The 24,695-nt window shown below is 37.4% G+C and overlaps 1 protein-coding gene across 3 annotated transcripts in view; it reads left to right on the forward strand.

Annotated features, from left to right (window-relative positions):
* Nucleotides 1-24,695, forward strand: part of FSTL5 (follistatin like 5) — a 615,591-nt gene that overhangs the window by 436,163 nt on the left and 154,733 nt on the right. For all 3 annotated transcript variants that reach the window (XM_019926751.3, XM_019926752.3, XM_019926753.3), the window contains exon 7: nucleotides 11,039-11,159. In XM_019926751.3, coding sequence (XP_019782310.2) covers nucleotides 11,039-11,159 — 121 coding nt within the window. The remainder of the gene's footprint in view (nucleotides 1-11,038; nucleotides 11,160-24,695) is intronic.

Below are 24,695 nucleotides of genomic sequence, written 5' to 3' on the forward strand. Positions count from 1 at the left end.
AAATTATTTAAGTTTAGGAGCAGAACAAAAATCAGCTGGCTTTATTCAGGTCCTCAACATCAATTATATCTTTTTCTTTGTGATTAGTTAAGAGGAGATTTATACATATATATATATATATAATTTTTCAGATTCTTTTCCATTACAAGTTATTACAATATATTGAATATAGTTCCCTGTGCTATACAATAGGATCTTATTGGTTATCTATTTTATATATAATAGTGCATATATGTTAATTCCAAACTCATAATTTATCCCCTGTCCCCCCACCCATGCCTTTCCCCTTTGGTAAAAGAAGTTTGTTTTCTTGCCTGTAGTCTGTTTCTGTTTTGTATATAAGTTCATTTGTATCGTCTTTAAGGTTCTGCATTAAGTGATATCATATAATATTTGTCTTTGTCTGATTTACTTCACTTAGTATGATAATTTCTAGGTCCAAAAACAATTAAGAAAATATAATTCTTACTGTTTACCAATTATATCATTTGGTGGACTCAACATTTGTAGCTTTTAAATTTAAGCTTTTTTTTTTTTTTTTTTACGGTACGCGGGCCTCTCACTGCTGAGGCCTCTCGTGTTGCGGAGCACAGGCTCTGGACGCGCAGGCTCCGTACGCGGCTCCGGCCGCGCAGGCTCAGCGGGCGTGGCTCTGGACACGCAGGCTCAGCGGGCGTGGCTCCGGCCGCGCAGGCTCAGCGGGCGTGGTTCCGGCCGCGCAGGCTCAGCGGCCATGGCTCACAGGCCCAGCCGCTCCGCGGCGTGTGGGATTTTCCCGGACCGGGGCACGAACCCGTGTGCCCTTCATCTACAGGCGGACTCTCAACCACTGCGCCACCAGGGAAGCCCTAAATTTAAGCTTTTAACTCTTCCCAAGTAAAAGTTCATGGTACGTAATACTCTGTATTTTAGTTGTAATGCAGTTTGGATTCACAATGTCTCTTGCTGGTATGAAGAAAAATGGTCTCTAGCTATTGAGAAATCGAAGTGACCACCTCACTCAGTGCTCTTTTCTTTTCTTTTCTTTTCTTTTTGCGGTACGCGGGCCTCTCACTGTTGCGGTCTCTCCCGTTGCGGAGAACAGGCTCCGGACGCACAGGCTCAGCGGCCATGGCTCACGGGCCTAGCCGCTCCGCGGCATGAACCCATGTACCCTGCATCGGCAGGCGGACTCTCAACCACTGCGCCACCAGGGAAGCCCTTAGTGCTCTTTTTGATTCTCAGTTTAGTTTGCCTGAGCAGTAGCTCCAGTGAAGTGCTATGAATATTATTTCTTAAGAAAACAAAACAAAATTTTAAAAAAAATTTTAAAAATCATGGAGAGAGAAAACTTTAGCCAGAGGTAGAAAGTTATAGTACATAGATACTGCTCCATGACACATTACTCCAAAATTTAGTGACTTAAAATCACAACCATTCATTATCTTTTTGCCAGGTTTTGGGTCAGCTTGGAGTGCCTGCTGCTCTGGATTGAACCGGGCTGGTTTGGCTGGGTGTACTCCTGTGTAATAAGCTCCAGGGTATGCTTTGAACTGACTAGCCTCTGGTAGCTTCAGCCGAGATGATGCGGCTCTGCTTCCCGTGGACTCTCACCTGCCACCAGGCTGGTGAGCACTCGTTCTCATGCTGATGGTGAGGATACAAGAGAGAGCAGGCCGTGTCATGAACAGGGCAAAAGGAGGTGCACTTTTCTTTCTTCACTTCTCTGCTTGCAGCACATTTGCTAACATCACTTTGGCCAGAGCATGTGATATAGAAAAGTCCACAGTCAAAGGGAAGACTAGAAAGTTACAAAGCAAATGGCATGGCTTGGAAAAGAATTAATTGAGACCATCAGTGAAATCTGTCTACCACAAAAGGTGATTCATTTGTTAACAGTGCTGTTGGAAAGACCTGTCTTCTAAGACAGGGAATGATTCTCCCTTGAAGGGTGAAGAGGGTTCAGTTTTCAGTTTGGGGGCAAGATTGGGTCCCTTAACTAAATTTCATTGAAGGGCATGATTTCACTTATTTGTGAAATCTAAAAAAATAAAATAAAGGAACAAATGTAACAAAGCAGAAACAGACTCACAGATACAGAGAACAGACTGGTGGTTTCCAGAGGAAAGAGGGATGGGGGAAGGGGCAAAATGGGTGAAGAGGATTAAGGGGTACCAGCTACTATGTATAAAATAAATAAGTTACAGAGATCTAATGTACAGCACAAGGAATATAGTCAATGTTTTATAATAACTTTGCATGAAGTGTAATCTATAAAGATGTTAAATTCCTATGCTGTACACTTGAAAGTAATAGAAGTCAAATATATATCATTTTTTTTAAAAAGAGCTTAGTGAATGAAATGGGGGGCATTTGATTTTTGACATAAAGTAATTAGTACTGTTGGAATCAGCTTTCTGATTGCATTTATAATGACAATTACCTTCATTTAGAGAGAAACTAGGAACCTGTAAGAAGTCATAGAGAAAACATTTTGAATGATTGACAAGTCTTTACTTCCAAACTAAGCTCATTCTTCAATTATTTCTTTTGAAAAAACCTTTATTTAGAGCCTGGAAACAGGATTATTTTCAATTCAGAGTCATTGCAGTTAAATAGGCAATTACAACATAAAGAAATAAGTGTGTCAGTAGGGCTAAATACATGGATTCTGTGGATTGCCATGTACAAGCTACGTCATCAGAAATTAAACTTTGCAACATGTATGGCTTATTTTAAGTTTTTATTGAAATATAAAAATGATAAAGACAGGTGTATAAACCTTAGGTTTACAGCTTGGTGAGTTTTCAGCAATTGAAAACACTGATGTAACCAGCTTTAAGATACTTTTGAATTCTCTGCGCATTATCTCTTTCTTTTCCCTTATTACTGGCAAATGATTAGAATAGAAAATGTGTGTAGTGCAAATCATGTGGCTTGCAGTAGACCAGATAGCCGACATTTCCTTTTCCACATTGGCATTTTTCTTGAGAGACATTAAAATTTGATGTACTAGTTATTGACACATCACCTCTCTGCTGCAAATCACCCTTAAATAAATTACCGTGTGGTTCCTGACTCTTGATTAGTCCCTGAATGATGTGCTTGCTTTCTTCAGGGTCCCAGAGTTCTGATTGAAGACTGTTGATTCATGGTAGTAATGCTGAGTGGGTTTTGCATAATATTATTTGCCAGTTTAATCCCTGATATTTAAAATATCTATCAATGAATATTAAACTCAATTTAACGGAATAGTAAAATCTACCTAAGAAGATATTGGAAAGATAATGATCGAAATTACGTTGAAAGTAAGAAGCAAATGCTATTGAAAAGAAAATCATCAGAAATGAATATTATTTGAGTACAAATATCAAGAAATGGTTAGTTTTATCACTGATAAAATGGTAGTAGCATCAAAATCTGTTTTTGTAAAAAAGTTGTATTTACTTGTTATTTATATATGCTCATACAATTAATTGATTTATTAATTTTTACAATAAAGCTATAGAAAACTGTGTGATCCAACTTCTCCTAGCCAGGAAAAGCATGCTTTATGCTGGAGATTTGACATTGTTACCTCCCTTCTCTGATTTTTCTTAACCTCTTTGGTAGACATTCACTCCTCTAAATGATAAATAATTTTTTTCAGGCATGGTGATACCTTTACTCTGGTTATACCTGGTCTCAGAAACCTGGGAGACTTTCCATTTCCTGCAGATGATTATGTACTTTTCTCTGACAGACTTTAATACTTCTCTTTACCTTTGGTCTTCAGCAGTATGAATATATTTCTAGATTGTTTTACAATTCTTATTTGTGGAAAATTCTAGACCATTCATTTTCAAATGTTTTCTCCCCATTCTCTCCCTTTTCCTTCCGTTATTTCAATTAAATATATTTTGGACTAATATCGGCCTACATGCCTTGGATACTCTGTTCTTTAAAAATTGTTTTCAATAATTTCCTCTTTTGTTTCCATCCGAGTACTGTCTATTGACCTATGTTCAAGTTCACCGAGGCCTTCCTTGGATGTGTCAGACCTACTGATGAGCCTGTCAGAGTCATGCTTCATCTCTGTTACTGTGGGGAGGGTACATTTATTTCCAGCATGCCCTTTGCCATTTGCTTATTGTTTCCATTTCTCTGCTGAAATGACCCATCTATTCATGAATGTCTTCAAGTCTTTCCACTGGAGCTTGTAACATATTAATCATAGTTATTTTAAATCCTCTGTCTGTTTGTTTTGTCTCTCAACAGCGGATTATTTTTCTTTTCTATTTTATATGTCTCATAACTTTTCATTGAAATGTACATGCTCTGTATAGGGTAGCAGAGACCAAGGTCGATAGTATTTATGTCTGGAAATAAGCATGCCTCTTTCTCTGCTTGGCCTTTAATGAGGAGCTGTGCTGTGCTTTAGTTTTATTGGTTGCTGTGATTACCTTCAATGCACCGCCAGCCTCGGTTTCTTCAGTGTCACCTTGTGGTTAGGGTAAGAACCAGACTGATGGGGTATCTGAGCATCTTTCAGGTGGTGCTTCGTCCACCCTCAGTTTTAGGTGTTCCCTGTGAGCCTGCACCTTTGTCTCTCCATTCTCTCGTCCCTCTGTTAGTCTGCTGTTGCTGGTTTCTTGATCCTCGCTAGCCTGGGTGGTGAGGAACAAAGCTTTCTACATTTTCCTCATTCAGCATCAGCCTTAGGCAGCTCATGTGTCTCTTGAGCCAGGTTTTCTGAGTTGAGTCTTTTGAGCCAGGTTTTCTCCATGATGCTGCCCTGCCTCCAGTGGTAAAGGATCTTTAATTTTCTGAAACTAGGAGGATTTCTTGCTTCTCTCCTTTTCCCAAGCTCTGTCAGTTTTCACCCACTGAAACTGACAGGATTTGCTGCCTTTTTTTTTCAGCAGCTTAAGACTTTGCTCCACTGGGGAGAAGGATCCAGGTAAGAATTGTTTTCTCCCTCAGCAGCGCCATTACCTGAGGGATGCTTTCTCAGCTCTCTCCTGCCCCCAGACTTTTCAGAAGCAAACAGTGGGGTCCATGGAGAAGGGGCTGCCGGTGTCTGTGCTCTCAGGGCTCTGTACTCTCTCAACTGTGGCTGCTCAACTTTTAGCAGTTCCTTAAGAAGTTAGTTGATATCTTGTACCTGTTTGAACGGCCTCCTTGTTTCCTTCCAGTGCTGTGTTAGACGTGAGTGATTGCCTGTGTCTTGTCTGTCTGGAGGCTCACTCCAGCTTTCCTTACATTTTACTTTCATTATTGCCTTTCAAAGTCAGCACACTAATAGGTTCAAGAACAGGGTGATTTTTCAGATTGCCCAGCTTCTTCTTGTTTGGATAACACTCTTTCCATCTATCTATCCTAAAATGGAGCCAGAACTCTGTAATACATGTCATTAATTAACCAATTTCATAAAAGTTACCAGGATTCTGGGTACCTTTGGTTACTATGTTATAAATATTTTTAAGAAAACCAAAATAAGGATTTATTCTCTTTTGAAATACACAAAAATATAGTTTAAATGTTTTATTTTTATTCCATTAAATTAAGAAGTGCAATTCCAGTCTATTTAAAGTAATGAGAAAGAGACTTTGAGATTTCTATTGATATATATACTTAGGGGAAGCTATGTACTTCGAGATACACAATTTAATGTCTAGCAGATTTTTTATTGAATTTCTTTTTATATTTCAATATTACCCATGCCTGAGGGTATCTATAAGATACGTACAATTTAAAGTAAAATAATATGTGAATAATTATAGACTCAATACTCATTTAAGACTGTAACATGACAAACACACTTGAAGCCCTTGTAGGCTCTTCCCCACTATATTTTCCTTCTACTCTAGATATAACTCCTACCATGAGTCATATGTTAACCAGTTCTTTTTATTCTTACCATAAATGTATTTGTCTCTAAAACATGCAGTTTATTTTTGCCTGTTTTGAACTTTATGTAAATTGAGCCATACTGCATTCTATATATATGTGACATTGAGCTTGGAGATCCATCCATGTAAACACCTCGGTCTGTAAGTGTGGACCTTCAGAAGCAGAGCCAGACAGCCTAGTTCTGAATATTGTATCATTAACTTATTAGCCTCCACAGAAAAGTTAACTCTTCTGACTTCTGTTTCTTTGTGTGTAAAACATATTGTCAAAATATAAATAATATGGTTAATTACTATATTTCAAAATTATATAGATCTTGATGTTTTAAAGTACCTACATTTTGAAGGTATTCTATTTAAGAAACAGGATACAAATTATAAATAACAATTAGCTATAAAATAGGATATTAATTAAAATAAGAAAAGAAGTCACAGAAAATTATAAATATATTTCTAAATTTTACAGAAATATATGACCATATAAACACATTCCAGGCCCTTGGAAAGGGCTTGTACAGATGAGGGGCTCTGAAACTTAAACTCTGTCAGCTTCCGGGCAGATCTGACTCTGCATATATGTAAAACATTTTGAAGAGTTGTTCCATAAAAGTGTTGATATTTTTACTTATTTTTATTACTATTATATTAATGGAAACTTTTGCCAGGGTCATTTTCTCAAGTGAAATAAAATATAATTAGTCTATTTACATATACCATCAAATAATATTGTTGCACTTAGTTTTCATAATTTTGGTTTTCTACCAAAGAATGCAGTTGCTTGACTTTTTGTTTGCTTATCAATTTGGAAAAAAAATTTCAATTCATATTAGTTTACTTTTCTATTGTATTTCTTTAAATTGATACATGAAATTCTTTACTTTAGGAAAAAATGGTATTAAAAGTAATGACTATACCAAATCGGATTTAGATTATTTAATTTTATACTTCACTGTGCTTTTTATTGATGATAGATTAAATATCTAAGAAAATAGACTAGTGAGAATCTTCCATAATTTTTAGAAAATCACATAAATTATGAGATAATGGCATTTTTGTGAATTTCAATATGTAGATGCTTGCTAAAATTACTTTTATTGCTATTTTATGAAAATATATTTTGTACACATATAAAGCTAGGAAAATAGCTTTCACAGTATTACAAAGTAAAAGCATACTAGCATAATCAGAATTAGAAAGGAAATTAATGTCAGTGTATGTCAAAGCAATGTGTATTACATAGAAAACCTCATTTAAAGTATAGTAATACTGGGACCATGTAATTTAAAACTATGAATAAGAACATAATATGAAATAGGAAAATAAACTTAAATTTGAAATTTACCATTTTCTAATGGATGGGATTTATCTTTTGGATCATAACAAATGCCTGTGGGTAAATACAGGCCTAAAATTCAGCTGTTTTATTCTGGTGTAGTCATACCTGATGTTTACTGCCTTATACATTCTGACTGATCAGTGCCTGTCCTCTATAGGTTGTTAAACATTGTGATTATTACTCTTACACCACTGATTATAGTCAATTAGTAGTAGCCATACAATTTTCAAAATTTTAGAAGTGTGCTATAGATTTTCCTTTTTTCCACAGTTCTCTTTTGTACTGCTTTGAAAATAATATAGGTAGTCAACTCAACAAAATAAATGGTTTTAGGTTTTTTCTATTGAATTTCCAGACATTAGTGCCCTGAGGCAACTTTTTAATGGTGTAGAGATTCATAAAGATTAAATCACTGAAGAAATATTTATGGAGAATCTATTGGCAGCAAGATTATAAAGGTGTAAAATGGGGGTTCCAAATAAGTGCAAGATTTTGTCCCCAAATTCAGGGAGCATCTGTTACATAAGGACATAACTCTCAACCATGGCTGAGCATCAAAATCACACAGTTTAATCTACTTAAGATTGGAAAAATGCTGAGAAAATGAAAGATTAAAAGATTAGAAATGCTGAATCAGGATGGAGGTAAGGCATAGGATTGATGTATCCATATTAAAAAAAAAAACTCAAAAGGTAAGTTTTGTGTTTGGCTAAAATAATGGAGAATCAGGAAAGATGAAGATGGGTTAAGAATTGCATAATAACAAGGGTTCAGTTCTGGAGTCTGACCATTTGTTTGGATGCCAATCTCTGATCCCTTACTTTGGTTGGTGTCTTACTCTGTTGGACTGCTATAACAAAAGACTAAGTCTTGGTGGTATAAACAACAAAAATGTATTTCTCACAGTTCTAGGGCTAAGTCCAAGATCAAGGTGCCAGCACATTAATATTCTGGGTGATGGCCACCCTCTCGATTAATAGCCAGAATCTTCTCCCATGTCCTCAAATCTCTGTAGGATAAGGGCACTAATCCTGTTCTTAAGGGCCCCACCCTCACAACCTAATCACCCCCCAAAGGCCCGCTATCACATTAGGCTTTAGTATTTCAACAGATGAACTTTGGGTGGGGCACACAAACATCCAGACCATAGCAGTTGGTGACCTCAGATGAGCCCAAGCTTAACATCAGCATATTCCAGTTTTCATATATATAAAATGGGGCTAATAGTAGTGCATTTTAAAAAGGTTGCTTAAAGGATAAAATCTGATAATTTATTTAAATTATTTATCACGGTGCCTGACATATTTAAGTGCTCAATAAATATTTATTGAGTTTTATAATAAGTATAGTGATACAATCCATGCTTCATGCAAAGTGGTGAGACAATCTTGCTTATTCAGAAATGCTGTTTGAAAAGGTGATTATAAAGTTGTGTATTGAAATATATTGAGGCTGGAAGATTTTGCTTCTACTTGGAAGAAAGAGGAAAAAATAAGAAATGATATGTAGATTAGAAGGGATCACACAATATGTTAATTTAGAGCATATCTACATTAAAAGGATTTCATATTACAGAATAACACAGATAGCAAAATAAGATACTTTAATAAACATTCTCAAGATTATATTCTTGGAAAATTTTCACATCGTTCGGTGAAGGAATCTGGATTATAGTAGATTGGGAAGGGCCAAGCTTTCTAGGTAGCTATACAGGAAAACACATGGAAAAGTTTATTTCAAGTTTTACGAATAATTTAAAAAGTATTATTTGAAAATAGACTTTAAAAGATCTATGTGCAGTTTGGCATAAATGAATTTAAACATAATTACAAATATGAGATAATACTTTGGGTTTTTATGATTATTTCCAGTTATTCTTGTCCCATGAGGGGATTCATCTCTGTTCCGATTTGGTCTCCCTGGTCTGTTCTGCTTGTGAGGAGTCTTCCTGGTACATGCACGTCCTGTGCGATTGTCTGCCTTGTGCTCATTAGGTATCTTACTATTACATTTCAGGTTGTCAAGAATTATTTTTGGCTCATAGTTTTTCTCAAAATTTCTTTAACTCTAATCATCCTGAACTGATTTCTGCAGAGGTTTGGCTTTTTCTCATATTATACCCAGCTGTGTGTCAACTCCCTGCGTTAATGTTAACCTGAGGGACAGCGTGGCCTTGCTGTTTGGTGTTTCTGTTCTCTAGCCTAAGTGCTCACCCAGGAGCCCTGTTTCTAATGGTAGCCCGTGGTGATGCAAGGGATGCTATCACAAATTGGTGTCACTCAGTGACGTCCTTGTTAGGGTTTAATCTCCAAATTCTCCCCTATCGTGCAGGGCATGAGGCTTTTCCTGTAAGTCCATGAGATGCCCCTGGGAGCTGCAGAAGTGTGGTATGATCAATCTCATATAATATGATATGGAGGAATTTTATTTCATTTGATAATCATTAAGACAATATTATTCATCAGCTAAATAATCTGATGGCCAGAACATACATCTCCTCTCCTGACCCACCTCCTCTTCCCCCTCTCCCCCGAAGCTCCCTCCCCTTTCCTCCCCAGCCCCCTTCTGCTTCTCCTCCTCCTTATTCTCATTCTTCTTCTTCTCCCCCGTTTCTTTTTCTCTCTCTTCTTCTCTCTGTCTCTCTCTTTCTTGACTGGGAGAACATTTTCATTATTTTGAGGTCCATATTCAATAGCTCCATAGTCATTTTTTTGATTGTGATTAATCTGTAGTGAGTATCAGTTAGAGGGAAGCTATTTTTAACAGAAATGCACATGGTGTGAATATAGGTAAAGTTAGAAACATATGGAGTCAGAAACGTATGGAGTCAGAAACGTATGGACTCAACTCTAAGTCTTGCTCAAATAAAAAGAATTCATGAAAATGGAAATTTTCAGGGAGCTGCCATGTAGGTCAGATTGTGATGATTCTCTGAGGATGGGGTCTTGGAGGAGCTTCAAACCCGTTCTTCTGCTAGCAGAGTTACGAAGCTGGTGGTCCAAGGCTTCCATGCAGCTCTGAAGAGAGGGAAGCCACCAACCTCGCTGTCCTTGCTGAAATTCAGCCAGTTTTTCCAGTAATGCTGTGTGCGCTGGTGTGAGCCTTTGTCTATTTCCAGAGTTCTGAATAAGTTGATTATGACAATTTTTGCCAGTGTATTCATTCCCTTTATGAAAGAGAAGATTTTCTGGTCTTTACTTTTCCAGAGGTGCTTCTTGGATTTGATTTTGATAAACAGCACAAGATTTTTTAATCTTTTTTCTAAAATGTTATGCATATTTTCCCCCATAAATTTGAAATGCCGTGGTTATTTTAGCTAATGTACTGATTATTTCTGGGAGGCTTAAAAAAATCCTGTTCTACTGATATGGCTATACATTTTATGTCTGAAACCACACTGTTTTAATATTTTTTTCCTAGGTAAAGATATAATTAAAGGATGTAAAACTTAATAGACAATTAAAAATGTGAAGAATGTAGTTAAGAGCTATTTGTTTTAGCTATAAATAAGAAAAATATTTTATACCTTTATTCATTAAAATGTAAACTGAATTAGAATAAATATGTGAAAATTCAGTTATTTTATATAAGCTCAGATATTTCAAATAAATACTGAGATTATACTTTTTAAACAAAACTTGTCTTGAGAAGATAGTAATTACAGCCTATAAAATCTTGCAACTTTATAGAACTAACAGTGATCATTTTGATAATTTAAAGATAATATTTTAATTTACTTTGCTCCTGAGTACATTTTTTTAAAAAGTGAATTGTTGAAATACATTTTAAATAAAAACAGCTAATTTTATTTAATTTTACTTTTTTTCTATAGGACTTTGGAGATGATGGATCCTTATATATTACCAAGGTCACCACAACTCACATGGGCAATTATACCTGCTATGCAGAGGGCTATGAACACATCTATCAGACTCACATCTTTCAAGTGAATGGTAAGAAATGTGGGGGTGTTTTAATTGCTTTTTGCTTCAGTAGGTATTCAAAGACTGTCACAGTTGACTAGGAAGGCTTCATTTTGAGTTTCAGGACTTACTGTTAATGTAAAACCCTTCCAATTAAAAAAAAGTGAGTAAGTAAATATAATAAATTTGTACCACTTTTCTCATCATGAAACATTACAGAGTAACTCATTCTGACTGGAAAATTAAAGCACAGGAAATTTAAACTATTTTTTCAACTTTAGAATATCAACAATTAGGCAACTGTATAAATTTTAGAAACTGAAAAAATTAAGCATTTAAAAATTTTAGTTGGATCAGATGTTTAGTTGATCTTATTAGTGATATAGAAAACTTACTATGTACAAAGTTTTATAATCTCAATAATTAATCTAATGGCTTTAAATTAATTTAAAGCATTGGCCAAGTAGGCTGATATCAATCTTACAATCAGTGCTTTGTTTTATATCTGACTTAATTCACATTTAGTTGAATTGATAATAGGATTGTATGTATGATTCACTAATACACACTAATTAATTTCCATACACATATATACATTAATTTACTCTATGGTTTACAAAAGGAGGCAGAAACTTTCTTGGCTTTCTGTAGGAACAGCAAGGTGGCTAGTGTGACTGGAATGAATTAAGAGGAGAGTGGAAAAAAAGTTTGAAAAGTTTGGGGAGCTTATGGTTTTGTTACTGAATTAAGTCATATAGACTCTGCTACCCCTACCCGGCAGGGCAGGGTTCTTTTTTTTTTAATTTTTATTGGAGTATAGTTGATTTACAATGTTGTTAGTTTCAGGTGTACAGCAAAGTGAATCAGTTACACATATACATATATCCACTCTTTTTTTTGGATTCTTTAGGGGAAGGTTCTTTTTCTGTTTTGTTCAAGCAGCCAATAATGAAGCTGCAGCTGAAATTGACAAAGCACAAGCTTTACTCAGTGACCAAAGAATGGAGAAGCAGGAACTAAGTTCCCAGATCAACTTTTTGCCTACCTGGCAAAAGGAATTTAATTTTAAAGAGTGAAGGCAAACGGAGGAGGAATGAGACTAATGATGGGGAGTTATGTGCATTAGTTTACTGGGGAAGGGGCAGTGCTTTTTCGAGGGAGAGGGGTGCCACCCCCTTTTTATCTTCTTTTGGTCCTTAGTGTCCAGTCATGGCCACCAGGTAGGCGTGTCACTGAATATGCTAATGTAGGAAAATCAGCATACAATGGGATTGAGGGTCTGTTGGAGGTCAGATTTATTCCCATCTTGGTCCCAGCTAGTTCCATTTGTTTTTTTGTTGGCAACTTCCTTTCTTATCTCTGGACCCTTTAACTTAAAGATTTATGTTAACTTCTGCTAAAAGTGGGGTTGGAGGGTTTTGAGCAAAGACTTAGAGCAGCTCTGGCAAAGTTTGAGTATAGTTGACACTCTACAGAAGCAGATTTAGGTTTTGGTTTCTGGTGCAAATCCATTTGTCAGCTAGACATGGATCAAGGCTTGGAAATGGGCTTTCACAGAAACCAGTGAATATAACAGACAAAGTGTGAAGGAGGTGAGGCTTGTTCCCAGTGGTCTCAGATGTTTGGAGTTGGATGTTCAGAGATAGCAACTGTCCCAGAGGACTCAGTCTTGGGAGGACAGGACAGGAGTGTGTGTGAGATGTTCCCTATCTGGGTGCTGCATCCATGGCGAACTGGTGGTTGTAGGCATCCTGGCCCTTGTCTCCCTCTTTGCGGTGATTTTTACTGGCTAATGGCCTAATTGACAAAACTGATGCTTTGAGGTGGTGTTTTTGCCAGGGATCCTGGTCGCTCTCCGTTCCCTTTTCTCGCAATGGCATGTGGCTAACCAAAAGTTCTGTCTTTTACCTCTCATCCTCACTTCTAGCCCTAGTTTGTCCAGTCTAAGTACCTAGCACACTGGAGTTCTAGCTAGTTTGTAGAGCAGTGCAGGGTCCATGTTCTACCTGCATCAGAACCACAGGAAAAAATATCAAAGATTTAGGACCTGAGCTTCAACAGCACTCTCTGGAAATTTGATTTGAAATCTGCATTTTGATAAGCTTCTCAGGGAATTGTGATGCATGGTAGAGCATGGGAACCATTCTAAATTGATGCTCTTCTGAGGGTCTGCTCCACAGTCACGTCCGATGTAGGTTTCTTACACAACTCACTCATTTGCCATGATCCAGCTGGAAAGCCCAGGAAGAAGGCTTTGAGCCAAACTGCAGGCAGTTATGTTGTAAGATGTGCCTTGAGTGGTGCTGGGGAAATGCGGTGTCCCTATTTCATCCTTCCTGTGCATTAACTATTTACTCTGATATCAGGTTTTTCTGAAGATGGAATATGAGAATAAAGGAATAATGAGGTCTCAGAAACAGTGCCGCCTGTCCTCCACCTTCAGGCTTAGCATTATGAATTACTTAAGAGGAATTCAATATTAACAGTGATTGCCTAGACTAAGCACTGGTGCTTTCCTTTTCCCAGGAACAAAGATCCCTAAACCTGGGAGTAAAACCAGTCTCTTCCTATTACCTCCTACTACATTTAATCTGCTTTGAAATCCTTGGTATAAATGTTTCTGTGAAGGGATGGGGTTTGGAAAGAGAAGCAAGGATATTATGTTTGTTGAAAGTGAACAGAGAGAGAACTGTGCAGTAAGTGGAGAGTCACTTGGGGTCAAGAGAGGGAATTTCATTTTGCAGATGTGATTATCTTTTATGTTGATGTGAATAGTCCAGTAAAAATGAAAAGCAGCTCATATAAGAGAAAAAGGGGAAAATTGCAGTCATCAAGTCTTTAAAAAGTTGATATAATCTAGTACACAGATGGAAGGGCTGTTCTTTGGAAGATTGATAGTTAATCTGTTGAAACAGGGAGGAGGACAGACAGTTTGGGAGCAGATGCTCAGGGTGGGAGCATGAGGAAATCCTCTTTGCATTGCTTGGATTATTTCAGTGTCATGAGGAATAGTCCCCTACATACAAATGAGTTCCATTCCAAGAGCACATTTGTAAGTCCAGTTTGTTTGTAAGTCCAATAAAGTTAGCCTGGGTACCCAACGAACACAATTGGCTATATAGTACCGTACTGTAATAGGTTTATAGGTTTATAATACTTTTCACACAAATAATACATAAAAAACAACACAAAAAATAGAAAACATGTTTTCATCTTACAGTACAGCACCTTGGAAAGTACAGTAGTGCAGTACAACAGCTGGCATCCAGGGGCTGGCATCGAGTGAACAGGCGAGAAGAGTTACTGACTGGAGGAGGGAGAGGAGGTGGGAGATGGTAGAGCTGAAGGAGCCTCAGCAATAGGAGACGGAGGGCCAGCTGCCATTTCACTCATGCCTGACGCTGACGGCACAGGTTCCGGTTCCTTGCTGGATTCAGTTCTATCTACCCTCTTGAAAAAACGATCCAGTGATGTCTGGGTAGTAGCTTTTTTTTCTCGTCATAGATGACACGGTGGCACTGGGTTGCATTCTGAATGGCTGCTGCGACCTTCATGTACCGTTCTACGTTCAGGTCCTGTGCCTCAGAAACTAACAGTGCCTCCTCAGATAGAGAAAATCCCCTGCCATTTCCTGCGTCGTGAATCTCTTCAGTTCTTCGGTTGCTTCTCTTCCTCTTGTCTCTCTTCATCCTTTCTCTGGGCCTCCTATTCCCGGTGCTTCTTAGCAGTACCAGCCACTTCACCGCTGCTTTTACACTTGCTTCCAGACATCCTGATCTTGAAATAAAGATACTGTGCTACTGTACTGTATACAGTCCTGTACAGTAAAGTACACAAAAGCACAACTACTTGTAGAGGATGCCCTTATGTGACAGTGTACGCCAGACACCTGAACTAACTTACGTGATTGGACATGTGAACGCACATTCACATCTTTGAAAGTTCGTAACTTGAAGGTTTGTATATAGGGGACTTACTGTACCAACTATTGAAAGTGGGCAGTTTGTGAGAGCTTTAGTGATTTGAGGAGAAAAGTTATAGGGAGGTAGGGTTATAAAAATAGCAGTATGTAGTTGGAATGTTGGGCACATCTTTGGGTGTTCTTGAGATGATATATATTAGTATGTTTTCTTTCTGTTGTGGTTGGCTGCGAATTTGTAATCATAGAAAGAGGAGCTTTGGGTTTACCAACATCTTGTTTTGTCACATGAGTACGTAGGAGAGAGACATTATAAATTTAAGTACATTTACAAGAGAATGATTATAATGATGGAACACAGAATAAATGGTAAGATAAGGAAAGTTGTAGGTAAGGAAAGATGTGAGACCATGAGAAATGAGGAACGAAGTGAAAAACTGACTGGGGTATCCAAGTTGGTCAAATACTACTAGAATGAGGTACTAGAGAGAAAGAAAGAAATGCAAAACCTTCCCTCAGAACATTTTCTGAAGGCATCTGGCAATATCTGTTTATAAGAAACACTTTTATTTAGGTCAAGCATATATAAAGGAGTATGTGGACCATATAAGATCTGACAGATGTTTAGACAGCCCAGCTGTTCTTCTAAATCTGACTTGCCAGTGTGCTTGCCTTAGCTGAGAGGGAGAAATGAAGTATAGACTAACACTAATTCATCAAATTCAACCACAACCGATAAAAAGCAACCAGCCTTGTTCTACTGCATTTTTATCAACTAGGGAAGACAATAAGTATATTTCAAGGATCGTTTTTAATATTTAAACCTATTTGAAGAGGCCAAAAACCTGGGTAGAAAATGTATTATGCATGGATCGGTAAGAGATTATCTTCAGCTGCTGTAACAGACACCCCAAATAACAGGGGCATAAAGAAGATACCGGTGTGGTTTTCTTATGTGTAAAAGAAGCCCAGATGGTGTGGCTCAGGACGGGAGCCCTGCAATGTCATCACTATCCTATGCTCCACTATTTGTGGTTAGAACATTGTTTCCTTTCTCAGTGTTTTCCAAATGGAGGTGAAAATTCCAGCCGGCATTTTCACATTTCAGCAGGGAAAAAGTAATCAAGAGGGAGGAAAAATACTTCCTGACACCTGAGAGCCCGCTTTTAAAAGAACTTTAATGGAAGTGCTGACAGTAACTGCCATTGACCCCCTAAATGCAGAGACTGCTAAAGATGCTTCTTTGACCTTGGGGTTTGCCATTCACAAGGATGAAACGCTCAGCTATGTAGGAGGAAGGGAGGAAGGTGACAATAAATACTGGGTAGGTAACTAGTTGTGTTTATCACTTCATAGTAAAATGTTTAGAAAGGGTAGAATTAGCTATAAAACAGCAGCCCTACAAGTCATTTGCTAAATAAGTGATTTGTCGCTTTTCTTGGTGTTTCCTTTGGTTTTATATTGTTTATATTTGGCATAATAACTTTAAATGTATGCTTTGTGTATAAATAAGTCTAGTAAACTTGAGGTCACTCAGAACAGTTATAGGCCAATAACAAAAGAATAGTTGAGAAGGAGCTGTGACCCTGAAAAATACAATGAACACGCGAGAAAATGCAAATTAGGTAGACAAATAGCACATTTATGGACCCAATAAATCTCTAAAACTAGTTTAACTCATTTTTCAATCTCTATCCACTTTTCAGAAAAGGTTAAAAAGACCTTTAGAAAATCAGGTTTCCATAGGGAATTTAACATATTTATCTTAACAATTTGTCAATTAGCTATAAAAATATAATATATTATTGATTACCATAAAAAGCTCTGCAAATACCACAAGTCATTGGAATTTGTTAAAGAGTGTTTTTGAAGTGCAAAGTCTATTTAAATATCCCTGGGTGCGAGCCAAATAAAAGTCTATCAATAGCCCTTTTTCTTTTCAAACAATGCAAAATTAGGTTATTGAAATATGAGAGTGCTTCTGTGTACTTGTCAGAAGAAACATTATGTATAAATCAAAGGAGCTTGACTCTTCCAGTGGAATTCATTTCATGCTTTTCTTTTTACATAAAGCAAATCGGCTTTAGATCTTCAGCTTAGGATACAGAATGTATGAAATTTTAAAAGTCATTCAGTGTTTACCCTCTGGGCAGAAAGCTTGTCCATATTAAAAAAAAAAAACCCATATGCATGCTGTTATTTCTCCCTCCTTTATTGTTTAAGACCTCACACGTAATGTCAAGTGGATTTGTTTTTCTACTCATGTCAGAAACTTCTGCACAAAATTTCTGGTTCTATAGGATGTCTATGTAGAACACCTCTATTTTGCTCCTTCAGAATTTGGAAACATCATTTGGAGCTAGCCATATAGACATCAAAGCATCATCTTCTTACGGATAAAGCTTTTTAGAAAAAGTGGCTTAAGTCTGGAGCAACAGTGGTCTGCTTCTTCATGCATCATAGAATTGAACTTCCAGTTTCAGGCAGCCTTCCCCGCTAAGCTTTCAGCAAGGACAAAGCACAAATGGGAATATAACCTTCCTGCAGGCAGTAAGGTCCGGAAAGCAGGAAGCAAAAGGCCGAGTGCCTCCTCTCTCTTCTTCCCACTGTGAGTTACTAAAGGATGAGAGAGAGAGAAGTTTTGAGGGTCACTCTGGCTCAGTGATTCTCTAACAGTGGTTTTTGAGCAAGTAGCATGAGCAACTTATTTTATTTTTAATTTTTATTTTATTTTTTAAAACATTTTATTGAAATATAGTTGATTTACAATGTTGTGTTAGTTTCAGGTGTACAGCAAAGTGATTTAGTTATACATATATATATTCTTCTTTGATTCTTTTCCCATTATAGGTTATTATAAGGTATCGAGTATAGTTCCCTGTGCTCTACAGTAGGTGCTTGTTGTTTATCTGTTTTATATACAGTAGTGTGTATCTGTTAATCCTAAACTCCTAATATATCCCTCCCATCCCCTTTCCCCTTTGGCAACCATAAGTTTGTTTTCTATGTCTGTAGATCTATTTCTGTTTTATAAATAAGTTCATTTGTCTCTTTTTTAAACTGCAAATTCTCAGGGTTCACCCATACCTACTGAATCGGAGGGTCCGGTCATGAGGTAGGATGATCTGTGTTTTATAAACCCACCTGATGACTGATGATAAAGTTGGAGAACTACTGGTCCAGCAGTTTGATTCCCCAGAAACATGTGAAGCAGGAGTATATGTCCTTCCTCAGATTCTCCAGCTCTATTCTCTTAATTTTGACTTTAAAATAAGCATATCGAGATCTCAGGGCGTGGCTGTTTCTTCAGGGGTTGAGATCCGACATGTATCAAACCAGTTTTGCCCTCAGTCTTGAGGATTTGCTCCAAGCCCCACTCGGGCCTCCTCAGCTGTGGTGGACATCCCCTGACGGCTGGTCATGCAGGGGTTTGTCTCTCTTCCACTCTCCTGAGGACTTTATTTGACACAAGAAGCTTTATCAGCCTCACTTCAGGTAGCCCGGTTGTGCCAGGGATTGAATGCCCCCAGGGACAGTCCTTAACCAATGAGGAACACGAGTCAATGGGTAAGAAGCCCAGCACCCGCTCCTCAGTGGGGAAGATTCTCAGGTGCATTGTACCTGATTCCTCAGAGTGTCCTCACCAGAATTAACACTTTTTTGTGCTATTTTTCTTTCCTCTGTCATACTTTTCCTACTCTTTAACTTGTGCTTCCTGGGATCGTTTCCCAAATCAACCATCTGAACCTAACTTCTTTTCTCAGAGCTGAATTTGGGGACACTCATAGTTAAGGGGTGTCCTTAACTTAATGACTGTTGCTTCCCTTTTGTATCTCCCCCCCGAGAGCTACTGGTGGGCACTCCATGTTTGCTTCCAGAAAGTTTTTAAATATGATAGAACAGTACATTACCTCATTAACTCCAAGGCCTAAAGATTCTTTCTATTATTTCCCATGCTAAATTATGTGCAGTTTACACTGTTTAACAGAGCTCTTCAGAGCTTCTGCAATTAGATTAAATCGTGATATCAAGATACTCCAGTTACACAATAGTGAGAGCATAGACATGCTCACATTTTAACAGATAATCTAATTATTAAATACCCGGAGAGAAATAATACTTCAAAGATTAAAGTTACAATGAAATTAGTCCAAAGTAATTAATATCCAAAAGTAAGTTCTTCTGCCCTTGTGACATAAAGTCTAAAGAAAGTCTGAAAGTTTTAAGGACAAGTAAAATCTAAACAGTCATGTCCCTCCTTAATTTCTTATTTTGCTTCCTCTCGGTGAAGCAGTTTCTTGAAGTTCATAGTTTTGGGAGAACTTCAACATCTCTCTCCTGGGCTGATTCTCACTGGATTTAAGTGTACCCTCATGCTGTGTGTTTTCAAATGGTTGCATCTGTTCTCTATTCATTATTTCCCTGTATTCTGCCTTCTGTTGGATTACATAACTTTTAGAATTCTGTTTTTTCTCCACTATTAACTTACTAGCTATGGCTTTTTGTTGATATTTGAAGGTGTAAGTGAAAGCTTTGTTTACAATATACAACTTTAACGTACTGCCGTGTATCTTCAGATATTTTACCACTTCAAGTGTAGAATAAGAACTTTAATACAGTATACATTGATCTCTCTTTCTTCCATTCATTGTGGTAATATTGTCAAATATTTTACTTCTATATGTGTTATAAACCTCATAATACATTGTGTTATTTTTTTCTCTAAATAGTTAAATATCTTTCAAAGAATTAAAAAAAAACACAAGACTTTTACATTTGTCCTTTCTAATTCTCCTCATTCTTTCATGGAAATCCAAATTTCTGAATTTTCCTTTAGCCTAATAAACATTATGTAACAATGTGAAATTCAGATATGCTCCTGATACATTTTCTCAGCCCTTGTTATTTAAAGATATTTTAATTTTTTCTTCATTAAAGAATTATTTCTCCTGGATATTGAATTTGGAGCAGATTGTTTTCCTTTTTGTTTTCTTTCAACACTTTTCACATGTTATTCTGTTACCTTTAGGCTTTCATGATTTCTAAGGAAAACTCTCTTATTTCTAGTTTTTTTTTTTTTTCTATTTCTCTTCTGTTTTTGCAATTTTCTCCTTTTCAGTGGGTTTCAGCAATTTGATTATGATATGCCTTGGTTTTTTTTTTTCTCTACTTAGATTTATCCTGCAGGGATTGCTCAACTTGAATTTTTGGTTTACATTTTTCAACAAATTTGGAAAAATAAATTGTCAATTCCTTTCAAACAGCTCTCTCCCTCCGTTAGGAATCCCATTACCAATATGTGTTATTGCTTACTATTTTCACATAGACCGCTAAACTCTGTTCATTTTTTCTCTTCAATCTTTGTTCTTACTGTACTTCAGTACAGATGGTTTCTGTTGCTTTGACTTCAAGTTCACAAATCATTTTTGTACGTGTGTAGTCTGCTATTAATCCCAACCAGAGTATTTTTGAAATTTATTTCAGATATTGTATTTTCAACTCTAGGACTACCATTTATTTTTTATGATCTGCATTTATCCCCCATTTTTTCATGTTTTCCTTTAAATCTTTCAATCTTTTCATGCCAGATATTTATAAAAATTTTTTTTTGCTAATTTCATAATCTCTGAAATTGTCTCTATTGACTAATTTTTATTTGCATATGAGTCTAATTTTCTCTCTTTATGTCTGTTAAAGTATTTTTAAATTGGATGGTGAAAATTGTTGAGAGAGATTTGCGGGATACTTTTGAGAAGTATTGATTTTTGTTTTGACATTAATTTACCTGTATATCAGTTTCATACTTTAGAGTATTTTAAACTCTATTTGATTATTTCTAGAGTAACCTTTATACTAAAAGTTTTTCATTAACCTTCTAAGATTCATTATTTCTGGAGTCTCTATGAGCTCTCCAATCTGGTTTTTCAGTTAAGTCTCTCCAGTCTGAAGTCTGATTAACCCAACTCATATGTCACCTACCACTATGTAAGCTCTTGGAACTTTTAGAATTATAGCTCCCTGGTTTTATTTCTTGCTATAGTAATTGAATTTTGCCTGACTTTGTGAAGTTTTATGCTATGCATTGAACCAAAGACCCCGAAGACCCCTATTAAGATTCCTGGAGCTCTTTCTCAACGTATTTCTCTCCCTTTTGGTACTCTGTCCTGCAAATTCCAGCTGCCAAGCTTTCCTGAATTCCAATATCTTTATCTTTAGTTCATTGAGAACTTTCGATTCCCCTTCTCTGCATCAATATCAACCAAATGCCTTTTGGCTGCTAGCTGAGGCAGTTCTACAGCTCATCCCACTTGTTTTCTTTTTGCCTTATTTCAGGAACCATAGTCCTCTGCTGCTGGTTTCCGATATTAGATAACTGTTGTTTCCTGTGTATTCTATTTATCTGTGGCAGACGGTTTATCTCATTAATTTCCATCATGATCTTATACCTCATAAGAACCATTCTTAAAAACCTGATTGGTTACATTAGTTAAAGGCATGTTTTCTTATGACCCTCATTTGTAAAAGTTCTGAAAGTTAGTGGATATGGTTAATGTAGACAACATCAAGAAAATATCAAGTAAACTTAGAAATTACAAGTAATACTTCTTTGTTCTCAGAGTTCAGTACTTTAATTCTGTCCAAAACCACAGCAGGCACTCAGTAGTATATGAAGGAAGGGGAATGACAGGAAAAAAAAAAAAAAAAAGTTGGTTTTGCTGTGGAAAGATACGACTCTTTCTGTATCAGCTATCCAAGGTTAAATAACTTACATTTAATTGATCAAACCCACACACAAATAGGTTAGTTTTATCACTATATGTGGAGAAAACTTGATTTTTATCTTCCAAATAATTCTCTTTAGTTTTCTTTAGTAATAAAAGATCAGTTTTAGCAGGCCTAAGGCCACCCACCAAAACCTACCGTTCCCAGATCTCTTTGAAGCTAGATGTTGTCCTGTGACACGTTTTGGGCCAATGGAATGTGAGGGTAACTGATGCATTTACTGTCTGAATTATGACCAAAATAGGAAAGCTATGTGCCTGCCCTTCCTCTTTTAACTGTTTCTGCTTTTTTGGAATATGGGTCTGGTGGTGGTAGCTTGGGGAGCTATTTTTAATTTGGAGAAAGTCATGCTTTGATGTTTGCAGAAGAACTAAAATAGAAGGTGCCTGGGTGTGGTAGGCTGAAGATGTCTTAACAAAAGCCATTCACATCCTAATCCTTGGAACACGTGAATGCTACTTTAAATGGCAAAGGGGACTTGCATACATGATTAAGTTAAGGTTCTCAAGATAAGGATATTATTCTGGTAGGCTCTAAGTATAATTATAAAGGTCCTCATACAAGAGAGGCAAGGAAGCCAAAGAAGAAATTAGGAGATGTGATGGCAGAGGCAAGAAGTTAGAGAGATCTGATGAGTGAGTAACAGACCAAGGAATGTAAGTGGCCCAAGAAACCAGAAATTGCAAGGATGTGGAGTTTCCCCTAGAGCTTCCAAAATGAACCAACCCTACTGGCACCTTAGTAAAACTTATTTTGGTTTTCTGACATTTAGAAATGTAAGAAAACAAATTTGTATTGCTTAACGCCACAAAATTTATGGTAACGTGTTAAAGCAGCAAAAGGAAATGAATACGTCATGTATGCAATGAGAGCAAGTTACCCAACCATCGTCTGGCCACCTACAAGGCCTTATGTCTTGTTTAAGCCAAAGTATTTGGTCCTGTGTTAAAACAGCTTAATCCATGTCCACACTATGAAGCCACCATACCCCTTTATGACCACATATCAGGATTTATATCTTATTTAAGCCACTGACAGTACTGTTGCTCTGTTTATTCCAGTAGTTTAACCGACATCCTACCTTCATTTATCACGTTGATTCTCATTTCTCCTGCAGTCCAGCTGTGGGTTTATGGGGGGCTCTGTTTCATGCAGCCATCCAGTGATCCAGGATCAGTCTCGCTGCAGTCCATAATATCATATGAGACAGTGCTACGGAATGGGAATGTCCTTGCTTCAGTCTGCGAACTATTTGTTACCTGGTGATGAGATAAAGTATAGAAATTATGAGTAATCTTTAAAATTTTTCCAGTAAATTCATACTGCTACATCATCTATGAAAGGGGTCTTATTTTCTGGTAACTATAGAAATGGAAGAGGGAAAATATCTTCAGCACCACAGATAGTTTTAGAATCACTTCCCCAAGGCCTCGGAGCCCTCCACTGGATCGTCTGCGTTTAACAGACAGTGAGAGAGACATGTGAAGGATCATAGGGCAGCTTTGTGGTGGCAGACAGTACTTTTGCTGCTTATCAGGACTCTCAATTAGTACATTCTATTGTAGAGGAGTCTGAGAGATATAAACTGGGACTGGGCTCAGAAAGAAGAGGGAGTACATTTAGTGTATATCTAGCCTGATTTTGCCACAAGAGCCCAATAGTCATAAGCTTTCCGGGAGAAAGCGCAAACCGTACAGTGTCCCCTTTCTCAGAAAAACAATGTCAAGACAATCACATAGCCCTTGGGAACAGGCGTTTTTGGACCCAGTGCCCTGATGGAATTACTTGCATTTGTGAAACCAGCATAGGGATTACACCAAAGCCCCACACTGTTTTAGCTGGCGTATATCCTCTAGCTGATTCTGAAACGAAAAATGAGATGAATGTTTTTGGAGACTGTGCCTTTGGGGGCTACTGCCGACCTAAACCTCCCGTGAGCTCCACAGTGTTTCATGTCCTCAGTCTGAAAGTCTTGAGACCTTGTGCTGTATTTATTTCTGCTACGTCTCTCCCTGTTTCTTGTGCTCTCGTGTTCGTAATTGTTCCATGATTTCTTTCAGGAGGGATCAGCCCCTTCATCTGGCTCTTTGCTTTCTCCTTTGCTAGGGCCGTGTGCTAGATACGAGGGTCTTCCTTCGTGTTTGTTGCTCTCTGCTTTATGGCCCACACACTTTTGTTCTCATACATTTCTTTATATATAGTCCTGGGGGATCTGTCGCCGTGAGAGATCTGAAAATATTGCATCTGGGTCTGCTAAAAGCATTCACAGTTCAAACAGATATTTTCCACCTTCTCCTTACTGATTTGAATAATCCCACCCAGGGGCTATTCTTCCATTAGAATGGTATCTGACTTATGCCCAGACGTGATCCATCATTATCTTCCCTAGAGTCCTTTTAGTACGTTTCATCTTGGCTGTGTTCCCTCAGAGTCCTAATTCCAAAGATTGTCTGGTCATGTGCCCTTAGGTACAGAGCACAGCTCCATGAGCACCTGCAGTAGCTGTCACTTTGAAATGCATCCGGGGGTGCCAGGAGAATTTTTTACTATTCCTCTGTCTTTCTAACATATTTTTCCACGATTTGTGTAAACACTTGATAGAGATTTATGAACTATTATTCTTATTTTTCAGTAATCCTACCTAACAGTATTATTCCTATTTTTGTGTATCCCTAACTTCACATTTACGAGTTAAGTCACATCCCGTCTCTGCTTAAAATGCTAAATTGGCTCCCAGTGTCACTCAGATTAAAAACCAGTCTCTTGAATGCACATCAAAACCATAAGTGTTCTGACTTTGCAGTATCTTCCTATCACGTTCCTCTCCCTCTTGCAAACTCCACGCAGCCGCTCTTAATGCTCAT

This window comes from Tursiops truncatus, chromosome 5 (assembly GCF_011762595.2).
Source record: "Tursiops truncatus isolate mTurTru1 chromosome 5, mTurTru1.mat.Y, whole genome shotgun sequence".
NCBI classification, from domain to species: domain Eukaryota; kingdom Metazoa; phylum Chordata; class Mammalia; order Artiodactyla; family Delphinidae; genus Tursiops; species Tursiops truncatus.